Here is a 20,509-nt window from a genome sequence, read left to right on the forward strand (position 1 = left end):
TGTAACCCTGCGTTTCCCAGGGCGAATCCATCTAACCTGCACATCCCTAGACACTATTAGGCAAGTTAGCATGGCCATGCCACCTAACCTGCACACCTTTGAACTGTGGGAGGAAACCGGAGCACATGCATGCAGACACGGGGAGAAGGTATAAATTCCACACTGACAGTAATCTGTGGGTGGAATCGAACCCAGGTCCCTGGCGGCGTGAAGCAGCAGTGCTAACTATTGAGCCACTGTGCCGTCCTAGGTTGAAGTCATTTCCAAAAGATTGCACCTCTAACAGTACAGCAGTCCCTCAGTGGTGCTGCTAGAGGCAGGGCCTTGGCAAATAACTGGAGCCCAGAGCACTCGGAGTTGGGGGGGGGGGGGGGCACTGTGCTAGCTGTGTAGCGTCCTGGCCAAAGAGCAACACCAGTGAATGTGAATTCTCTCCTTGCCCCTGAGTGGGAGTGTCAGCCTCAATGCAAATGTATGGAGTGGAATCTGAAACTAGAATCTCTGGATCCAGAAGGGATGGTTACAATGAAGCTAGGACTAAGTGACAATTAGATTGGAAACTCTAGCTAATTTGCATTCTTTCCCTCTAACCTTGAAGGACCTGAAGCCTGAAGTTTCAGTCGTCCTTGTTGCACCTTCAAGTTTCCATTCTTTTTTGGGATTTGGTCATCACTGGCTAGGTCAGTATTTATTGTCCATCCCTAATTGCCCCTTATACAGCCCATTTGAGGTGCCTTTAAAATACTGCTGTCCATGTAGTATAGGTAACTCACAGTGCTTTTAGAGATTTTGACCCAATGACTGCAAAGAAATGGTGAAATATTTCCAAATTCGGGTGGCGTGTGGCATGGAGGGGAACTTTCAGATGGTGGTGTTCTCATGTGTCTGCTGCCCTTGTTCTTCTAGGTAGCTTGAGAGTGGATAGCTTAGTTGGCTGAATGGCTGGTTTGAGATGCAGAGTGATGTCAACAACCTGGGTTTGATTCCTGTACTGGCTAAAGTCACCATGAGGATCTCCCCTTCTCGGCTTCACCTCTCATCTGAGGTACGGCGACCGTCAGGTTAAACTTGTCACCAGTCAGCTCTCTCTCCAATCACAGAGCATCTTATGGTCCTTAGGGACTACACTGACTTTATCTTGTAGGTTGCAGAAGGTGCAGGTTGGGACGATGCTGTCAAAGAAATTTGGTGAGTTGCTGCAGTGAACCTTGTAGATGGGACACACTGCTGCCACTGTGCATTAGTGGCATAGGGAGTGAATGTTGAAGACGGTGGATGTGGGGAATATCATGACTCCTGGATGGTGTCAAACTCCCTGAGTGTTGTTGGAGCTGCACCCTGGACAAAGAAGGAGGTTCAATGATAGCTAGCTAGGGTCTTAAATGAAAGAGATAAGAAGTGAGTTAAGAAAGATTTAGATTAGAATTGCAGAGCTTCAGGGTCTAGATTATTGCAGACATAGTCGCCAGTTGGGGCCACTGCTAAGTCAGCTACAGTCCGATGTGAGGAGATTCAGAGGGTAGACACATAAACTAAGTCTTTTACTGAATTCACCCTGCTTCCCTGTTTGGCTAAGAGTTCGGGCAACAGAGGTTTGGAATTGCAAGTGAGAGCTTTTGCCAACACTTCTATCCTGTGTCCTGGTGAAAAGCTAGTTTTTCTGTTTTCCAGAGTCACTGAGATGAATAGCACAGTTGCATCCAAGTGGAAGCAAGATATGCATCAGGAGAAAAGAATTAGAGGATTTCTACTTTTGTATTAATTCTTGGAATGTGCGCAATATTCACAGTTCTGACCAAAAATCAGAAGCAGCAACATTGAAATTCCCTCACAGATACTGCTTCCCAAAACTATTTTAAAGTCAGCAAATTCCACCTATCCATCAGCCTCTGATGTAAAATTTAGCAATCACTTTATTGTGTTTTGAAGTAGCAGTTTCAGGAGAGAAAAGAAGATAGGTGCTTGGAAGCTAAGAAGATGTATTGTGATGATGCCGTTAAATGTAACAGCATAAATGGCTGCTTATATGTATATCACATGATCATGGCAAAGGTTTCAAAAGCATAGTATGTAAAAGACAGAATGGATATGATGTTAGCCCGATCTGCCCAGTAGTAATGGTGCAGTCAGGCATTAAAATAACACCACACGGGAATCTTCATCATCATTGACTGAATTCCTGCAAAATTCCTGCATTTTCCAGTGTCAAGGCTCCTAGTTACAGGTGGGTAGAAGATGTAATGAGATGGATCAAAATGTAATTTGGAAATTGCCAACTGGAGGTGTACATTGACGACTTGGATGTGGAGTTTGGCCTGCTCAACATTTTTCCATTTGCCAAATTTAGTCTGTCTTCCTTGGCTTGATCTGCAGATGTAGTTATTGTCGCTTTCTCCACCCCTTGCCTTGCTACCTCCCTAAACTTTTTTACATGCATGCCATCAACATGGAATTCTTAGTGCTTGACTGATCCAGCAGAGGCCATGAGTTAATTCAATCCACAGGACGGACTGAATGAAAGAGACAACAGAGGAAGAAATGAGTCCATGTGGGCAGCTTTTCATGAAAGGGTTACTGGGTGACAAAAGGTGAGATGTAGTGTATCATGGCATGCTGAGGGAATGTGGAAAACTGAGAGTTAAGTAACATTTGCAAGGTCACTGTGAAACTAAACGGCAGAGAAAGCTGGCAAATGATAGAAATGACCATAAAAAGATCTGCTTCAGAGTCTCACCCTTTTTATAGAGGAGTGCATGGTGTTTAATTATAGACAGCATCTTTCACTTCTGTTAGGGCAGTTTATCTTATGAGTAAAAGTTGGACAGGTTGGGCCGGTATCCATTGAAGTTGACAAGAATGAGAGGTGATCTTATTGAGACATGTAAGTCCCTGCAGGATCTTCTCAGGCTGGATTTTGAAAGGATGTTTGTGGGACAGACTGGAACTGGGTGACTGAAAATATTTAAGACAAAGATGAGGAAAATTTCTTTCACTCAGAAGATCGTGAGTCTGTGCAATTCTATCCCAGATGCAATGGAAGCCAGATCTTTGAATATTTTAAGAGGACAGTTTGAGCTACAGAAAGAGGCTGAATAGGCTGGAGCTATTTTTCCAGTAGTGTCGGAGGCTGATGTGTGACCTTATAGAAACTCAAAATCATGAGTGGTATGGATAGGGTGAATAGGGTCAAAATTTTTTCCCCAGGGTGGGGGAATCCAAGACTGGAGGGCATAGGTTTAAGGTGAGAAGGGAAAGATTTAAAAGGGACCTGCGGAGCAACTTTTTTCACGCAGAGGGTGGTGTGTATATAGAGCGAGCTGCCAGAGGAAGAGGTGGAGGCAGGTATAATTCCAGCATTTAAAAGGCATCTGGATGGGTTCACGAATAGGAGGGGTTTAGAGGGATATGGTCCAAATACTGGCTAATGGGACTAGATTGATTTAGGTTATCTGATCAGCATGGATGAGTTGGACTGAAGTGTCTATTTCTGTGCTGTACATTTCTATGACTGCATTGTTCATCAGGAATCTAACATCATTTGGGGCTGAAGGAGGGAAATTGAAGTTGAGGCCACAATTAGATCAGGAATAACAAAGCAGGCTTGATGGGCTTAATTCATATGTATGTCTAAGTGTTAAATTCATGGAAGCCAACAGAAAGATGATGGACCCAGTATAGATTTCTGGAGGTAGAAGGTTTGTATTCTAACCCACTGAGTCAGGCTTCCCACAATCCTAGTCCTGTTGATTTGAAATCTTCCACAATCTTACGTGATGTATTATAGATTCAACCATCCTGGTCCATGTTTGATTGCCAGTTCGTAGACTTACAGTAGACTGATTTACATTCAGTCATTAAAAGCATCATGAATCACAGAGTCTGGAAGAGGACCATCAGCTCATCAAGTCTGTGATACCAAAAATATACTACTACCTACACCAGTTGCACTTTTCAGTACAAGGCCCATAGTCTTGAATGTTCTGACACTTCAAGTGCTTGTCCAAATAACTTTTTTAAAGGTTGTGAGGTTTCCCGTTTCAACTACCCTCCCAAGCAGTGCATTCCAGACCCGCCACCACCCCATGGGTGAAAAGGTTTTTCCTCAAATCCCCTTCTGCCTTTCACTTTAAAATTATGTCCCCCTCATTATCAACGTTTTAACTAAGGGAACAGCGACTTTCTATTGACCCTGTCCAGGCCTCTCATAATGTTATACACCTCTGTCAGTTACCCTTTCAACCTTCTCTGCTCCAATGAAAACAACCCGAGCATTTCCAGTGAAATGCTCCATTCCAGTCAACATCCTGATGAATCTCCTTTGCATTCCCTCCAGTGTGATCACATTCTTCCTATAGTCCAGCTGTGGCCTAACCAAAGTTCTGTACAGCTCCAACATGACCACCCTAATCTTAAAATCTGTGCTACAATTGAAAAAGGCAAGTGTTCCGTACTACCCTACGAACTTGTCCTGCTACCATCAGGAAACTGTGGACAAGTACTCCAACATTCCTCTGTTCCTCCGAACTTCCTAGTGTTCTGTCATTCATTGAGGACTCCCTTGTCTTGACTTCCTCCAAAAGTGCATCACTTCACACCTTTCAGGCCCCTGATCTGGCCATCTGACCATCTTGCCTATACCTTCCTATAATACTGGACTTGCCAGCAATGCCCACATCTTCCAGATGGCCTTCAACTAAGGTTCCAGGGTAAGATGACTCCTTCTCTGATTTTACATGTCTTCCAGTAACAGAACACTTGGCCTCTGTTTGACGTCTCCCTGCGTGGTGTGCAATGAGGCACCAGCAACCCTAAGCCCTTTACTCATTCATAGGTTTCTGTATACTTATAAAAACTGAAAGAACTGTGGATGCTCTAAATCAGGAACAAAAAACAGAAGTTGCTGGAAAAGCTCAGCAGGTATGGCAGCATCTGTGAAGAAAAAAATCAGAGCTAACGTTTCAGGTCCGGGATATCTGAGGAAGGGCAACCAGACCCGAAACGTTAACTCTGACTTTTTCTTCACAGATTCTGCCAGACCTGCTGAGCTTTTCCAGTAACTTCTGTTTTTGTTTCTGTATACTTATACCTAGGTTTGTCACAAATTTGTATTTCATGTTAACTGCTGTTCTTTTTTTCTTATTTTTCTCGTTCTCCTCCAATCCAAGGACTTTTTGCACTCCTGGTGATGTTTCTCGGTTATATAAAGCCAGCAAAGTCGACTCCACTCCACCCCATCTGTGACATCAGAGTGCTGGACAAGTACATTAGAGAAGCAAAGGATGCTGCAGATTCAACGGTATGCCATTGTGTGCATGTGTGTGGCTTGTTTATAGTGTAATGCAATGATTTCTAATTGGGCTTTAGGTCTGGTATCTGATGTGAATGTTAATCCAGAGCTTCAGCGGAGGGTTGGAAACTCAATGCTGCAGTCACCTTTCACTGCATTGCATAGAATCTGCTAAAGTCGAATGATTTCCAGTGTAACTTGTGATCTGATTTGCTGTTTTTCCAATTTGGGACACTTGAGAAAGAGTTCAGGGTCGAGATAACAGTTTAATTGAAGGGTAACTTCTAGGATAAATCAAGAATTCAGGTGGCACGGTGGCTCAGTGTTTAGCACTGCTGCCCACAGCACCAAGGTCCTGGGTTTGATTTTGCCCTTGGGCAACACACAGTGTGGAGTTTGCACATTCTCCCTGTGTCTGCATGGGTTTCCTCCGGGTGCTCCGGTTTTCTCGCACAGTCCAAAGATGTGCACATTAGGTGGATTGGCCACGGGAAATGCAGGGTTACAGGGATAAGGTGAGGGAATAGGTCCGGGTGGGATGCTCCTCGGAGGATTGGTGTGAACTCGATGGGCCAAATGGCCTGTTGCTACACTGTAGGAATTCTATAATGCTATGAATTATTGGCATGTCAACAAAATTTGTGGTCTGTTACTCAATGCATTAGAACCTAAGAAAACCTTACAACGCAACCATCAAACCAATTTAAGGTGGTTGACCAAACATTTGACCAAAGAAATAGGTTTTAAAGGAGGAGGGAGAGGCAGATTTGTTTAGGCCCGAGGCAACTAAGGACATGACTGCTAAAGCTGGGGGGTGCCAAAGAGGCTAGAATTGGAGGAGTACAGAGATGTTGGAGGGTTGTGGAACTGGAGCAGATTGAGAAAAACCAATGCAGATCTATAGGTCAAGTGACTGCAGCACAGAACAAGGTCATTCTATGATTCATTATACGTATATTGAGTATGGGTTTAATAGTTTCCTATACACTGTGCAAGGAAATGCAATTTAACCTTGTACACTACTTCCCAGACTTTATGACCCTATTTTATAGCCTCCGGTTTCATGCAGCCACAGAGTAAAAATCTGGGGGCTCTGAGGCAAAACTTTCACAGGGCAGCTGTGCCCTTGTTAATGTATTTTGTTTTATTTGTTCCTGGGATGTGGGTGTCACTGAGCAAGGCTAGAACCTGTTGCTTATCCCTGTTTCAGTGGGCATCAACCACGTTGCTGTGGGTCTGGAGTGATATGTAAGCCAGAGTAACAACAGCAGCTTTCCCTCCCTCAAAGGCACTAGTGAACCAGATGGGTTTTTACAACAAGTGATGATTGTTGTCATGGTCACTGCTACTGAGACTGGCTTTCAATTCCAGATTAATTGATTTGAATTTAAAATCCAGTAGCTGACGTGGTGGGATTCAAACCGATGTCACATTAGCCTGGCCACATGGATTACTGGCCAGTGACATTACCCTGTATGCTAGGGAAAACGATTGCTTTCAGGATAAGGGGCAAGAAAAATGAAGGAAAATTAACCCAAAGTCTACCCCTCCTAAAATTATGAGGCCCTGTGATATAACATTAACTAGCAATATCAAGCTTCAACTTTGAATCTGCTCTGTAGCCATGATACATGATATGTTTGTTAGTTTAAACCAATACCACGTTAAGTGGCAATAATCTAGGACTGCATTCCTTGAATCACTCTGGAAGGTTAAGGGGTGAGATGATCAAACCTTTCAAGACATTAAGGGAAATGCAAATGCTGGATAGAGAGAAGTTATTTGCACAGTTTGGAAATCTGCAGTATAATCTGGAAGAACCTTGGAAATCCTGGAGAATACAGTTTTCTCTGGAGCTCAAGGGTTTCACAAATGATTTACCAAAGTTATGCTAGGGGATAGGAAGAGTCCCCTTAGAAATTCGCGCCTCCTCTGAAAATCATTTACATTATTACTGGAGATTTTGTGGGGGTAGGAGATGATTTCTAACATAAGGTATCAACCAGTTGTATTTCTAAAATTCAACCAGCCGTCCCAGATTAAGTTCCAACTATCTGACCCATGAGGGGACAAATGTTACCAATGATTCAAAAATGTCCACACTGCTTTGTTGTTTCTTTGCAGTAATCTCTGTCAGCTCCAAAGGGATTAAATAATGGTCACCTCTGCTGGGTAGAAACATAGATAGGAATGGGTAGAGGCCATTCAGCCCATTGAGCCTGCTCCAGCATTCAAACAGATCATAGCTGATCACCTACCTCTTTACCAATTTTCTACAATATTCCTATATCCTTGGTGTCATTAATGTTCCAAAATCTATCGACCTCAATCTTGAATCGACTGCATGACTGGGCTTTCATAGCCCTCTGGGGTAAACAACTCCAAAAGGTCACCCCTCTGAGCAAAGAAAATCATCCCTGTTTCAATCCCAGGTGGCCTGATCCTTACTCTGAGACTGTGCCTCCTGGTTTTAGACTGCATCAAGCCTGAGGATACATCCATCCTGCATCTACCTTGACAAGCCCTGTAAGAATTTTTATTGTTTCTCAGAGGGTATCATGCATTCGAAGATGCACACATAAAATCTACTTCTTCCTCCACTCCCCATTCTATAATCTGATGCATTTTAGCAGTGAGTCACTGATGAACATTGATCTGAAAAGGTTCCAAAGCTCAGTCTCTGATCTGCAATAGGCTTAGCTCAGTTGACCTCAGCAGAAAGCCAGTCAGTTTCCCACTCCTACTGACCTTTTAGACTAACAGCGAAGTGCCATGTATAGCTATCAGATGATCAACACCTTGCAAGGAACTCGCAAAAGCATGGTGAGCACAGAATTTGCACAATCTGAAACAAAAACAGTGTTGGAGAAATTCGGTCAGTTTGGCAGCATCTCTATTGGAGAGAAACAGAGTTAATGTTTTGAGTCCAATATGACGCTTATAGAGTGATAGCATTGTACAGCACGGAAACAGACCCTTCGGTCCAACTCGTCCATGCCAACCAGATATCCTAAATTAATCTAGTCCCATTTGCCAGAATTTGGCCCATATCCCTCTCAGCCCTTCCTATTCATGTGCCCATCCAGATGCCTTTTAAATGCAGTAATTGTACCTGCCTTCATCATCTCGTCCGGCAGCTCATTCTATACATGCACCACCCTCTGCATGAAAAAGTTGCCCCTTAGGTCCCTTTAATATCTTTCCCCTCACACTTCAAACTTATGCTGTCTAGTTTTGGACTCCCCTACCTAGGGGAGAAAAAGACCTTGACAATTCACTCTATCCATGCCCCTCATGGTTTTATAAACCTCTATAAAGGTCACCCCTCAGCCTCCAACACTCCAGGGAAAATAGCTCCTGCCTAATCAGCCTCTCCCTGTAGCTCAAACCCTCCAACCCCAGCAACTCAGAACTTACGACTTTAGAGCAGGCTTTGTCATGAGCAGGCGAATTTGGGGCAGGATCTGCTTTTGACCCCTGCCACCTCCCCCTGAGGTGTCCCAGTGGAAGACCTTCGCACTGTCTAACCATCCACTCCTCTTAATCACTGCCACACTTGGCAGCAGTACTGGCTGATTTCCCCTAGAAATTCCAGTTGTTCTATCAAGTGTACAAACCTTGGGAAGTGGCCCAAAGTGGGCCCAACACTCCCATCCCAATGGCAGGCAATTTGAGGAATATAAACATTACTGATAGAAATGAATAGCTGAGAACTAAAGTGGCCAGTCCATTTGTATCCCTCTAACCAGGCAGCTTGTGGCACTTCAGAATCTCACTCCCCTGACCTCTGCTCCTCTGGGCTATAGTGATGGTATAAAGGGTATGGGCAGAAGGAAAACAAGATAGAAGTTCACCATTGCCAGGATGGAGTGCCATTCTTTGAGTGACAATGCTGAAATGACGATGACTCATGTTACTGTTCCATTGCTCGGGAGCTAAATTGGATTCCACTTTTAAAGCTGAACCTGATTGTTGTGAAAGCAGTTACTGGCTCTGTCAAAATAACTGAGTGAGGAATCTCACACCAGTATGTCAAGCGTTTGCGTGGTAACATTCCTTACAGTCATCTGTAGGCTTCTGGATTTTACTGAAACAGCTGCTTTTATCTATTTATGTAAATCCCCAAAGCAGAGTAATAGCTCCTTATTTGCTGTCTTTAGGGTTATTAATCTATCAAGTAATCTGTGGGAGGCACACTCCTCAGGAATGTGTCTTTCCATAAGTGCATTAGGGGTTTGTACTCAGGCACTGTTGGTAGAGGTTTGTTACATGGGGGCCCTGGTTTATCCTGAACCTGTTTAGCATGGACTACTGTCACAGTGGTATTTCAAAGCCTGCAATTTCACAGATGGCTGGTGGAACTTGCTGGTAAGTTCGCTTCAATGATTCAAAGCATATATCTGCTGGGAGATGTTCCTCCAATGTTTATTTTATATGGGGCAGAGAAGGAAGGCGGGTAGAAGGTGGGTTGAACAGGTCACTATGGAGTTGGTAAGTGAATAGTAGCACAAATGGTTTTGGGGTTTTTATCGGTTCCTGGATATGTAGGGGAGTGGTATTTGTGAAGACAGGAGGTCAGGGGAAAGGTGTGGAGTCAAGGGTTCCAGTTCTAATGTGCATTGTTGCAACCAGAGAATTATTAACATGATATGTGTCTGTGATGACCCATGGAGTTGACTAAGGCTTTCAGGTAGTTTAACATGTTTGTGAACTTAGAATTTGCTATGTCAGTGTATATTGATTATAGCTGCCCCTGTCAGCACTTAAAGTAATAGATTCTCTTGGCACTGATGCAGATTGCAAAGTTGAGGCAGAGTTTCAGTGCTGTCTATTTTCCCCACATCTAATCTGTCACCCATCCACAACATTTTCTTCCATGATCCTCCGTCTTTCCCCAATATCCTGTTACCGTGTGGCTACACGTGAATATGCGAACAAGGAACAGGAGTATGCCATTTGGCTGTTGGACCCTGCTGTGCCATTCAACAGGATCACCACTGACCTGATTGTAACCTGAGGTCCCCACTCCAGCAAACCCCTGAAAATCTTTCACTGCTTTGCTGAACAAGAATCTATTCACCAGCTTTGCCTTAACGACTTTTCTTCCACTGTGCCTTTTCAGGAAGAGAGAGTTTAAAAGACTCAAAAACCCTCGGAGAATTTTTTTAAAAGCCATATCTCTATTTTAAATGGGCAAGCACTTATTTTTAAATAGTGAACCCCAGTTCTAGATTCTCCCATAAGGGGAAACATCATCCCCACAACCGCTCTATCCAGAACTCTCCAGATCTTGTCAAACCTGTCCTCAAAAGACAAGCCAGGTGTTAGCCTGGTAAACCTTCTCTGAACTGCTTCCAACGCATTTACATCCTTCCTTAAATAAGGTAACTGATACTATACACAGTACTCCAAATATAGTCTCACCCATGCATGTGTGAAGCACAGGTTCACTACTTTTATATTCAATTCCCCTGGCAATAAATGATAACAACACCATTCTATTAACTTCCTGCGTACTAACCTTCTTTAATTAATGCACAAGGGCATCCCAATCCATCTGCAAGAGCTCTGCAATCTTTCACCATTTATATAATATGCTTAACAAGTTCACATTTTCCACATTATATTCCAATCGTCCAGTTCTTTGCCTACTCATTTCTCTTCATTTTTTTCTAACCCTCTTATATCATCTTCACAACTTACTTGTAGACCTGTAATTGAGTCATCAGCATTTTTTTTTGTAATCATACCTATGGTCCCTGCATCCAGGTCATTTGTATAGATTGTAAATGGTTTGAGGTCCCAGCACTGATCCTCGTGGCATACCACTTGTCACATCCTGATGACCTGAAAAACATTGATTTATGCTTATAGTCTGCTTCCTGTTAGCCAGCCAATCTTCCATCCATGCCTTTATGCTATCCCTACAGCATGAACTTTATTCTCCACAATAGCCTTTGATGTAGCACTTTATCAAATGCCTGTTGGAAACTGAAGTATGGTACATCACCAGTTCCCCTTTATCCACAACACATTTTACTTCCTCAAAAAAACTCCAGTAGATTGGTTAAACATGATCTCCTTTTTACAAAACCATGTTGTCTCTACCTGATTACCATGAACCTATCTAAGTGCCCTGCTATGTTTTCTTTAATAACAGCTTCTAATATTTTGCTTTTGACAGATGTTAAGCGAATTGGCCTGCAGTTTCCTCCTTTCAATCTCCCTCCCTTTTTATTATCTTTCAACCTAATGGGACAGTCCCCAAATCTGGGAAATTTAGAAAAATTAAAACCAATGTGGCAACCAGCTCATTAGCCACTTCTTTTAAGAACCCAGGATGAAGTCCATCAGGACCCTATCACTTGTCAGCCCAGAGCTCCAACAATTTATTGAGTACCATTTCTGTAGTGATACCCTTTGTTCCAAGTTCCTTCCTTCATTCCATTTCCTGATTTATCACTACTTCTGGCTGTTACTTGTATCCTACATAGCGAAGATTGGTGCAAAATACCTATTCAATTCATCTGCCATCTCATTGTCTTTTATTAATTCTGCTTACTCACTTTCTCTAGGACCAATGCTCTCTTTGTTACTTCTTATTTTTTAAATATTTATAGAAACTCTTACTATCTATGTTTATATTTCTGGCAGGATTTCTCTCATACTCTAAATTCCTCTCCTTAACAATCATTTTAGTCATTTCTTTTTAAAATTCTGTCCAAACTTCTGACCTGCCATCTGTTTTTGCATAAATATGTCTTTTTTTCCTTAATCCTTTCTAGTTAAGCATGGAGGTGGTGTCCATCCCTTAGAATTTGTCTTCCTTGTGGGAATGTATCTATTCTGTAATATCCCCTTAAATGTCTACCACAACATCTCTATTGACTTCCCTATGGTCAATGTTACCTAAGGCACTTTTGCTATGAGATAATTAGTTAATCCTATCTCATTGCACACTCCCAGATCTAGTATAGCCTGCTGTCTAGTTGGCATCAGAAAGGACTGTACTAATAAACTATTGTGAAAGCATTCTATGAGCTCCTCATCTAGGATATTTTTACCCATCTGACTTTTCCAGTCTATATGATGATTAAAACTGCCCAAGATTATGACTGTACATTTCTGTCAAATGCCCATTATTTCTTCCATTATCCGTCCCCCACCTCCAATGTCTGCTACCATGTGTGGTAACTTATGTTAGGAAGCCTGTACATCAGTCCCACAAGTAAATTTGTGCCTTTATCATTTCTCATTTGTACATAAATCATTTCCACGCCCTGATTTCCTGAACTCAGGTCATCCCTTTGTGTTGGGCTATTACCGTCATTCACCAACACAGCCACCGCCCATCTTTTTCTGACATATTGTCCTTCCTAAATATGCTGTACCCTTCAATATTCAGGTTCCAATCCATGTCATCCTTTAGCCATGTATCTGTAATAGTTACCAGATCATATTTATTTAAATTTGTGCTCTCAGTTCATCTGTTTTATTTCAAACGTAATGTGTATTCAGACGTAGAACCTTCAGTTTTATTCTTCTTGTAAATTTCAGTTTCATCTGTTGGTTTATTCCTAGATGTGTACTCTCTACCCCTTTCTGTCACTGTCTGTCATTCCCAGTATTAATTCTGTTCTGTTTTGTCTTTGATTTACCATATCTTCCCAAATTTGATCCTTTTTCTCCACTATTTAATTTAACATCCTGTCTATTTCCTTAGTAGCATGGCTTATAACAGCACCGAACCCAACACGGTTCACGGAGACCTGTTGATTGGTACAGATGCAACTTTCCCCAGCATGTGGCTAGACAATGTCTCCTTTGCTGGCTTTTCCTTATGTTACATTTCACCAGCTACAGGCCAACTGGAATGCTACAACTTTGTTGTTGACCTCATTGAGGCCCACATTGTCTTTAGGTTCCCCCAGAAAAGTTCTGATGGAGCATAGTATCAAGGAGAATAGGAGTCATTTGGCTCTTCAAGCCTACTCCAGCATTCAACTGGATCATGGCTGATTTACCTCAATGCCAATTTCCCATTATTATCTGTTGATATCTTTAAATATCTAGAAATCTACTGCTCTTTGTCTTGAACATATTCAACAACAGAGCCTCCATAGCCATCTGGGGTGGAGAATTCCGAAGATTAACTACCGTCTGAGTGAAGAAATTCCTCCTAATTTCAATCCTGAATGGCTTATTCCTTGCTCTGAGACTGTGCCCCTGGTCCTAGACTCCCAGCCAAGGGGAAAATTTCCTTCCTGCATTGACCCTGTCGAGCCCTTGTGACCCAGAGAATTCCTGTTTGAAGCATTCATTCCTCACTTGGATAGTCACTATAGGCCTTGACTTTTCTCCCCCCTCTCCCATTTCCACCCAATTACAGTGATCCTTCTTCATCCCAAATACTGGCATACAGCTTCCACTCCTGCAGCTTAGTTCACATCGACTCAGCACCACTTGCTCTGAACTCACTCTGAATTTTCACCTTGTCCTCTCCCTTTCTGATGTAGACTTTGAATCCAAAGAAAGACATAATAGTAAGGAAAGACTAAGAACTATGGATCAACAAAAGGATTTGAATGTTTGCGTAAACAAATCATTAAACCTAAGTGCACAAAGAAGTCAAAGGTGAATGGAATGCAGCCGTTATCATTTCAGTGCTGGGATACAAATAAAACATTAAATATTACATTCTTGTGGAATCTTCCAGGGACCTGAATGATGTGGGCTATGGTAGGAATTGTAGCAAAATCACACAAGAAGTCTGACAAGGCCTATCTCAACTTCAGGAGCAGCTCGCTGCATCATTTATGCATTTGCCGAGTAGTGAAATGAGTGTCTTGCTAGGCAGCAGCTAAAATGCTGGACAAGCTAGACATTGTGAATTATTGACATGGAAGTCAGAACAGGTACATGGTGACTTCAGTTCACCGCTAGCTGCAAGGAGCCTCTAGTTGCTCAGCACCAAATAGCATCTCAAGGCATGAATCATGGGCATCAGCTGTCTGCACCCCTTAACAGCGGATATTGACAGTTGATATTTATCAATGCCTCACTATCCCATTGGCATCTCTCGGCTTCACTTGCAGGTCGCTCAGGAAGCACAGGCTTGCTTTGCGGGGTGCACTGGCAACCACCATTGAAAAGCAGCAATTTGGATAATCTGCACTCGGGGATAGGCACCCAGCTCCTAGATTGGACCTGGTGCAGGCAGGGTGGAGATGTAGGACCCAGCCACCTCTGGAGTGTCGTGAGAGATTTCTGAGGGGCCTGTATGCAGTTCCTCCTGCAGCCTGGTGAGTCCTGGCATCGCTCTGGCTCCTGGTGATGAAAGAATGCCCCCCCAACCGGTATGCATTAGGTTCACAACGCCCTTGAAGCCATGATTACACTTTCTAGGAGCAGTGACTGGGGTCATGAAGTGCAGGTGAATGCACCTCTCCAGCAGTCCTTGAGGGTGCAGGACCAAGCTTTCCAAAGACAGCCAGACAGTTGCATGGTCAGGGCAGCTGGGCCCTATAGTGTGGCTACACTCCTGCGGCCTCCACAAGTCAGGGCCTTTTCATCCCACATTGCTGTCTACTACAACTGTTTCACACTGTGTATGTGGACAAAAACCCTGATTGCACACACCACAGGGTCCTCTCTGTCCGAGTCTCCAACAGTCCTCTGAGTGGTAGTGGCATGGGCCATTGCTTCGTCAGCCAGCTGCGGAGTTGTCTCTGTGAAGTGCTCCCGAACTTTCTTGCACTAACATTCCCACTGAGGTGTCAATATTTGAGCTGGTAAGGAGAGGGGCTGTGAGGGGAACTGAGAAGATGTAGCAAGTAGTAGTGGGAGTGGTTGGGAAGGAGCCTTGGTGGGAGGTGGGGTGTAGTGCCAGAGATAGTGAGTGGGAGGTAGCAGAGAGATGATAGTGATAGGAGTGGAGAAGTCATTGACCCTCTTGTGACACTGCTGGCCTTTCCTCTGCACTGTGGACTACACTGATTCAGTCAGTGACCTCGGATCAGGCTGCCAGGGTCTGCTGTCATGGCTATCTCTGCTCATCCTCCAGGAAGAGAACAACCATCCTCTGCCAGTATCTCCAGGTCCCTGGAGATCTATCTTCCTGCTCTGTGAAATCTTACACTGTCACTGAACAGGGCACCTTTGGAATGCAAATGCCCTTACGTGTCCACATTGGCCTTTTAAACATGGTGCCAAGGATGCTGGTCTTTCATTGTGTATCAGGGGAGTCGTGAGTTGTTCTGAGAACAGTGCTTAGTAAAATGGGGCTAGAATGGGACCGTTCTGGGACAGTCTGTTTTGCCAGTCAGTGAGATTGTAGAGGGTAGTTAATGAATGAGGTGTGTTTGGTAAGATACAGCAAGATAGCTTGCTAGGCCTTGAGGTGAAAAAATCCTCCAAAAAACCTGGCATGATTTGCTCTTAGCCAAAAAGACAGTCAGGTTCATCCCAAAGCTTCAGTTGTATGGAGCCTTGGAAGATGCCATTTGGAATGCTGCATTCAGTTTAACATGCTCAACAGGAGGAACAACGGTAGGGAGAAAGTGTTGTAGTGATAATGTCACTGGACTAAGAGCCCAAAAGGCTCACTTTGAAATCTCTGGGTATATGGGCTCAAATCTGACAAGCAGCTAATGAAATTTAAATTCAGTTAACAAATCTGGCATTGAAGCTAGCCTCAGTCCTGGTGACCATGACAATATTCATTGATTTGTTTTTGTAACAAACTGTCTGGTTCATTTAATGCAATTTACAGAAGGAAGTCTGTCATCTTAACTTGGTCTGGCCTACATGTGACTCCGGACCTAGACAATGTGGCTAACTCTTAGCTGCTCCATGAAATTGACAAGCAAGTCATTCAGTTCAAGGCCAATTAAAGGTGGGCATGCTGACCTTCCCAGCAATACCCATATCCCAAGAAAGAATAAAAAAAACAATATATTGGCCTTGGTGGGCATGCCACACATTTTCAACAAAATGATACCAGACCTTAAAGAGTGAAATAACAAGTACTGCTTGCAAAGATATAGTTCATATTCCCTTTAGTTTTGAAGGATGATGGGTTATCTGACAAAACTGTTAACATGGTTCAAGATCCAACAGCCCAGAGATGTGTCATAATATGCCTGATAATTAAAAATATTTTTTCCAATGAAAGCTTTCTGTAGAGTAGGAAAAAAACAATTTTCACGAAAAGTGAAAACCAAAATGGGGTTATCACAATCTTAAAATTAGAACTCGGCCACTGAAGACCGCTGTTTCAAATCTGGCAAATCTGATCCTCTCACTCCCAAAAGCTTATCGTGGTTTGGGATCCATCACAATTTTCCACATGGTGTTTGACTGATTTTATTAGGCAAGGGAATTGAGGGACATGGAACAAAGGCAAGAACTGAATGACAGATCAGCCACAATCTCACTGAGTGGCAAAACAGACTTCAGGAACTGAAAGGCTTAATCATGTTCCTGCATTCCTGTGCTCTTTCTCTGAGTACTTCCTCTCCATACCATGACCTTTCCTTTTCTCCCCCAGGCCCCTCGCTATCCACTCAATTTCAAAACTCTAAGATACTGTGAGATGGCTTTCTTTACAAATTAAGCTTTGTGAAAGATAAATTGTTGCCAAAGTAGAGTGCTCAGCAGGTGAGCATGTATGAATTATCCCTTTATAAGTTAATATGACATTTAAATTTGGGAGTGTACTACAAAGTCCAGCAAGAGGCCAAGCAGCATTACATTCTGCAACTCAAAACCAGACCCTGAGTACAATGTGCCAGCACTCTCCTAGTGCTGACCACCCCTCCCATGCCTCTCTTGCATATCCTGTGACTCAGCTGAAATCAGCATGTCACAAGAATGAAGACAGCCCTGAGTATGGAAAGGGGCAGTGGTTAATCCACTGAAGCCCTTGTAAATGGGCAGCCAATTTGCTATTGCTGTCACAGACCAAGACTCAAATTTCAACTATGCTGTGTGGGAGAAGCAGATCACAGTCATGCTATTGTATCTTTCCAAGTTGCAAAACCTCACAAAACACCCATGGACCAGCCATGTAAATATAGTATCTGCAGGAGCAGGTCAGAAGCTAGGAATTCTGCAGCAAGTAACTCCCCTCCTGACTCCCCAAAGCCTGTCCACCATCCACAAGGCACAAGTCAGGAGCGTGATTGAATACTTCCCACTTGCCTGGATGCTAGCTTGATGCTATCCAGGACAAAGCAGCCCCCACTTGATTGCTACCACATCCACCCGCTTGAACATTCAAACACAGAGAAACTCAACAAGTCTGGCAGAATCCATAGAGAGAGAAACAGAGTTCACGTTTTAAGTCTGGTATGATTCTTTGGTTGATCACCCAACTCAAAGCCATTTTCCTGTAGGAAAGAATTGTCATACTAGACTTAAAATGATACCAGTATTTGTATCTCTATCCACAGATACTGCCGAACCTGCTGAGTTTTTCTAGCATTCTGGGTATCTGCTTCAGATTTCCAGCATCCACAGTATTTTGCTTTTATACAGAGTCATACTGCATGGAAACAGACCCTTCAGTCCAACCAGTCCATGCCAACCATGTTCCCAACCTAAATTAGTTCCACTTGCCTGTGTTTGGCCCAAAATTTTCCTATTTGTGAACTTATCCAAATGTCTTTTACACATTATAATTGTATCTGCATCCACCACTTTCTCTGGCAGTTCATTCCACACACAGACCACTCTCCGTGAAAAAAAATTGCCCCTCATGTCCTTTCTCCTCTCACCATAGTTTCAGCAGTGTGTACCATCTACAAGATACACTGCAGGAATGTACTAAGACTCCTTCAACCTTCCTGACCCAAGACCTCCTCTTAGAAAGACAAGGGCAGCAGATCAATGGGAACAGGACCACCTGCAAGTTCCCTTCCAAGCAACTTACCATCCTGATTTGAAAATATATTACCACTCCTTCACTGTTGCCAGGTCAAAATCCTGGAACGTACTTCCTGACAGCACTGTGAGTATCCACATCACATAGACTACCGTAGTTGAAGAAGACAGTTCACCACCATTTTCTCAAGGGATAATTAGGGTGGACATTAAATGCTGCCTAGCCAGTGATGCTCACAGACCAGGAATAAAAAAAAATGCTCCACATCAGCACTCTAAAACAACCAAGCTTTAATTTAAGATTGCAGGATCTACTCTTCGGAAACCTTTCATCAATGTCCTGCCACCTGTACTAAAGTTTTGCTCTCAAGGTGGGGAATTGAAACTGAGTGTCAATAGGTGGGGAGGAACTCTGGTTCTTTGCCTGACTGTGATGTCCTTCCATTTAGAAACAGTGTGCGGAAGCCTGCACTCTCCCGGGAAACTTTACTCTTCCAAAAACCAATGTCAACTACAGAGAATGGGAAACAAAGGACGTAAGTTGGCTTTCTGTTCACAGTTATACCGATAAGCATATAAGTGAAATGATATCTGGCTAATCACCAAACTGAGGTCATCAACTGTAGTCCAAAAATTCTGACTGGCCTGGTATTCCTACTGGAGCAGGAAAGAGAATTTGAAATAGATTGATAATAGAAATAATCAAATTAAGTTGTTGGAACAGGACAGCTATGCGTCACCCCTAAAACTGGCCCTAATTCCAGGTTGGAAATGAAAGAGGAATGTTGGCATCTGCTGTGATTGGGATGAATGTCTTGGCAATTAGCATTTGTTGACAGCATGATGTACACCTATAGGGAGTATTGCATTTCCCATATCAGTCATACTGGATGCTGGCAGTTGCTTGATCAAGAGTTCTCTTCAACTCATTTAACATTGTACCCATGCATCTGGTTTTCGCTACACCCATTGCGGTAAACAGAAAGGACATTTAAGAATCGGACATGTGATGTTTCATTGTTGGTCTTCAGTCAAGCCGAGGTGATTAAATTAAAGATCCGATGCAAAATGAGCTTTGACTGTCTCATCTTAGTTCATAGTAGTTATGGATCCACCACACAAAGCTGTCTCTATTTTGAGTACAGTTGAGTCCAGCTGTTTTAAATCTGGCTGAATAACAGTTGAACATTATAGATTCGAAAACAATAGGAAAACCTCCCTTATATAGACTTAGAGATGCTTAAACTGTATTGAAAGCATTTGCAATTGCAAGGATCAGAAAATATGTTTAAAATGTAATAGTTTCCATTAATTTTACTGTAATGAGGGTCTTCTTGATGAGACCAGTTATTTTCAGCAACATAGCAACTTGCACTTATGTAACAGCTTTCTGCAGTACGTTTCTGCAGCTATCAGTGAGACATCAGGATGGTGTATTGCCTCTTTGGTGCCTGGGTCAAGGATGTCTCAGCAAGGGCGTAGAATATTCTGAAAGGGGAGAGTGACCAGTAGGAGGTCACATTGGTACCAACCACGTAGCTATTGAAAGGGATGAGTTTCTGCAGAGAGAATATCGGAAACTAGGCAGGAGGTTTAAAAAGTAGGCCCTCAAGGGTAGTAATATCTGGACTACTAACAGTGCCACATGCTAATGAGAGTAGGAATGGGAGGATAGAGCAGATGAATGCATGGGTGAGGAGCTGGTGCAGGGGGCAATGATTCACATTTTTGGACCATTGGGATCTCTTCAGGGGTAGAAACGACCTGTATAAGAGGCACGTGTTCAGCCTGAATTGGATTGGGACTAATATCCTTGCGGGGAGGTATTCTGCTGCTCGGGAAGCTTTAAACCAGAAAGGGGGTTGGTGGGAACCAAAGTGATAGTGATAAAGAGAAAAGGCTGAGTTTTGTACAGTAGATAAGGGAAACAAGTCAAATAGTCAAGGCAAACGAGAGCTTGGCAGAGAGCGAGGTAAGACAGCCAAATTAAACTGCATTTGTTTCATTACAAGAGGCCCTGACAGGTAAAGCAGATGAACTTAGGGCATTTTTGTGAACATAGGACTGGGATACCATAGCTGTTACAGATATGTGGCTTAAGGATGGACAGGGCTGGCAGCTTAATGTTCCACAATATAGATGCTATGGGAAGGATAGAAGGGGAGTCAAGAGAGGAGGGGGAGTGGCAATTTTGGTTAGGGATAACATTATGGCTGTACTTAAGAAGGATATTCCTGGGAACATGTCTAGTCAAGTTATGTTTTTGTTCTATTCATTTGTGGGATGTGGGCATCGCAGGCTGGCCAGCATTTCTTGCCCATCACTAGTTACCCTTCAGAA

The 20,509-nt window shown here is 43.2% G+C and overlaps 1 protein-coding gene across 2 annotated transcripts in view; it reads left to right on the forward strand.

Moving 5' to 3' along the window:
* Nucleotides 1-20,509, forward strand: part of epoa (erythropoietin a) — a 49,348-nt gene that overhangs the window by 6,555 nt on the left and 22,284 nt on the right. Inside the window, exons 2-3 of one of the 2 annotated variants that reach the window (XM_020509723.2) lie at nt 5,166-5,296; nt 18,619-18,705. In XM_020509723.2, coding sequence (XP_020365312.1) covers nt 5,166-5,296; nt 18,619-18,705 — 218 coding nt within the window. The remainder of the gene's footprint in view (nt 1-5,165; nt 5,297-18,618; nt 18,706-20,509) is intronic. The other variant, XM_048620188.1, reaches the window with a different exon arrangement.

The sequence above is a fragment of the Rhincodon typus genome, chromosome 45, assembly GCF_021869965.1.
Source record: "Rhincodon typus isolate 14 chromosome 45, sRhiTyp1.1, whole genome shotgun sequence".
Classification (NCBI taxonomy): Eukaryota; Metazoa; Chordata; class Chondrichthyes; order Orectolobiformes; family Rhincodontidae; genus Rhincodon; species Rhincodon typus.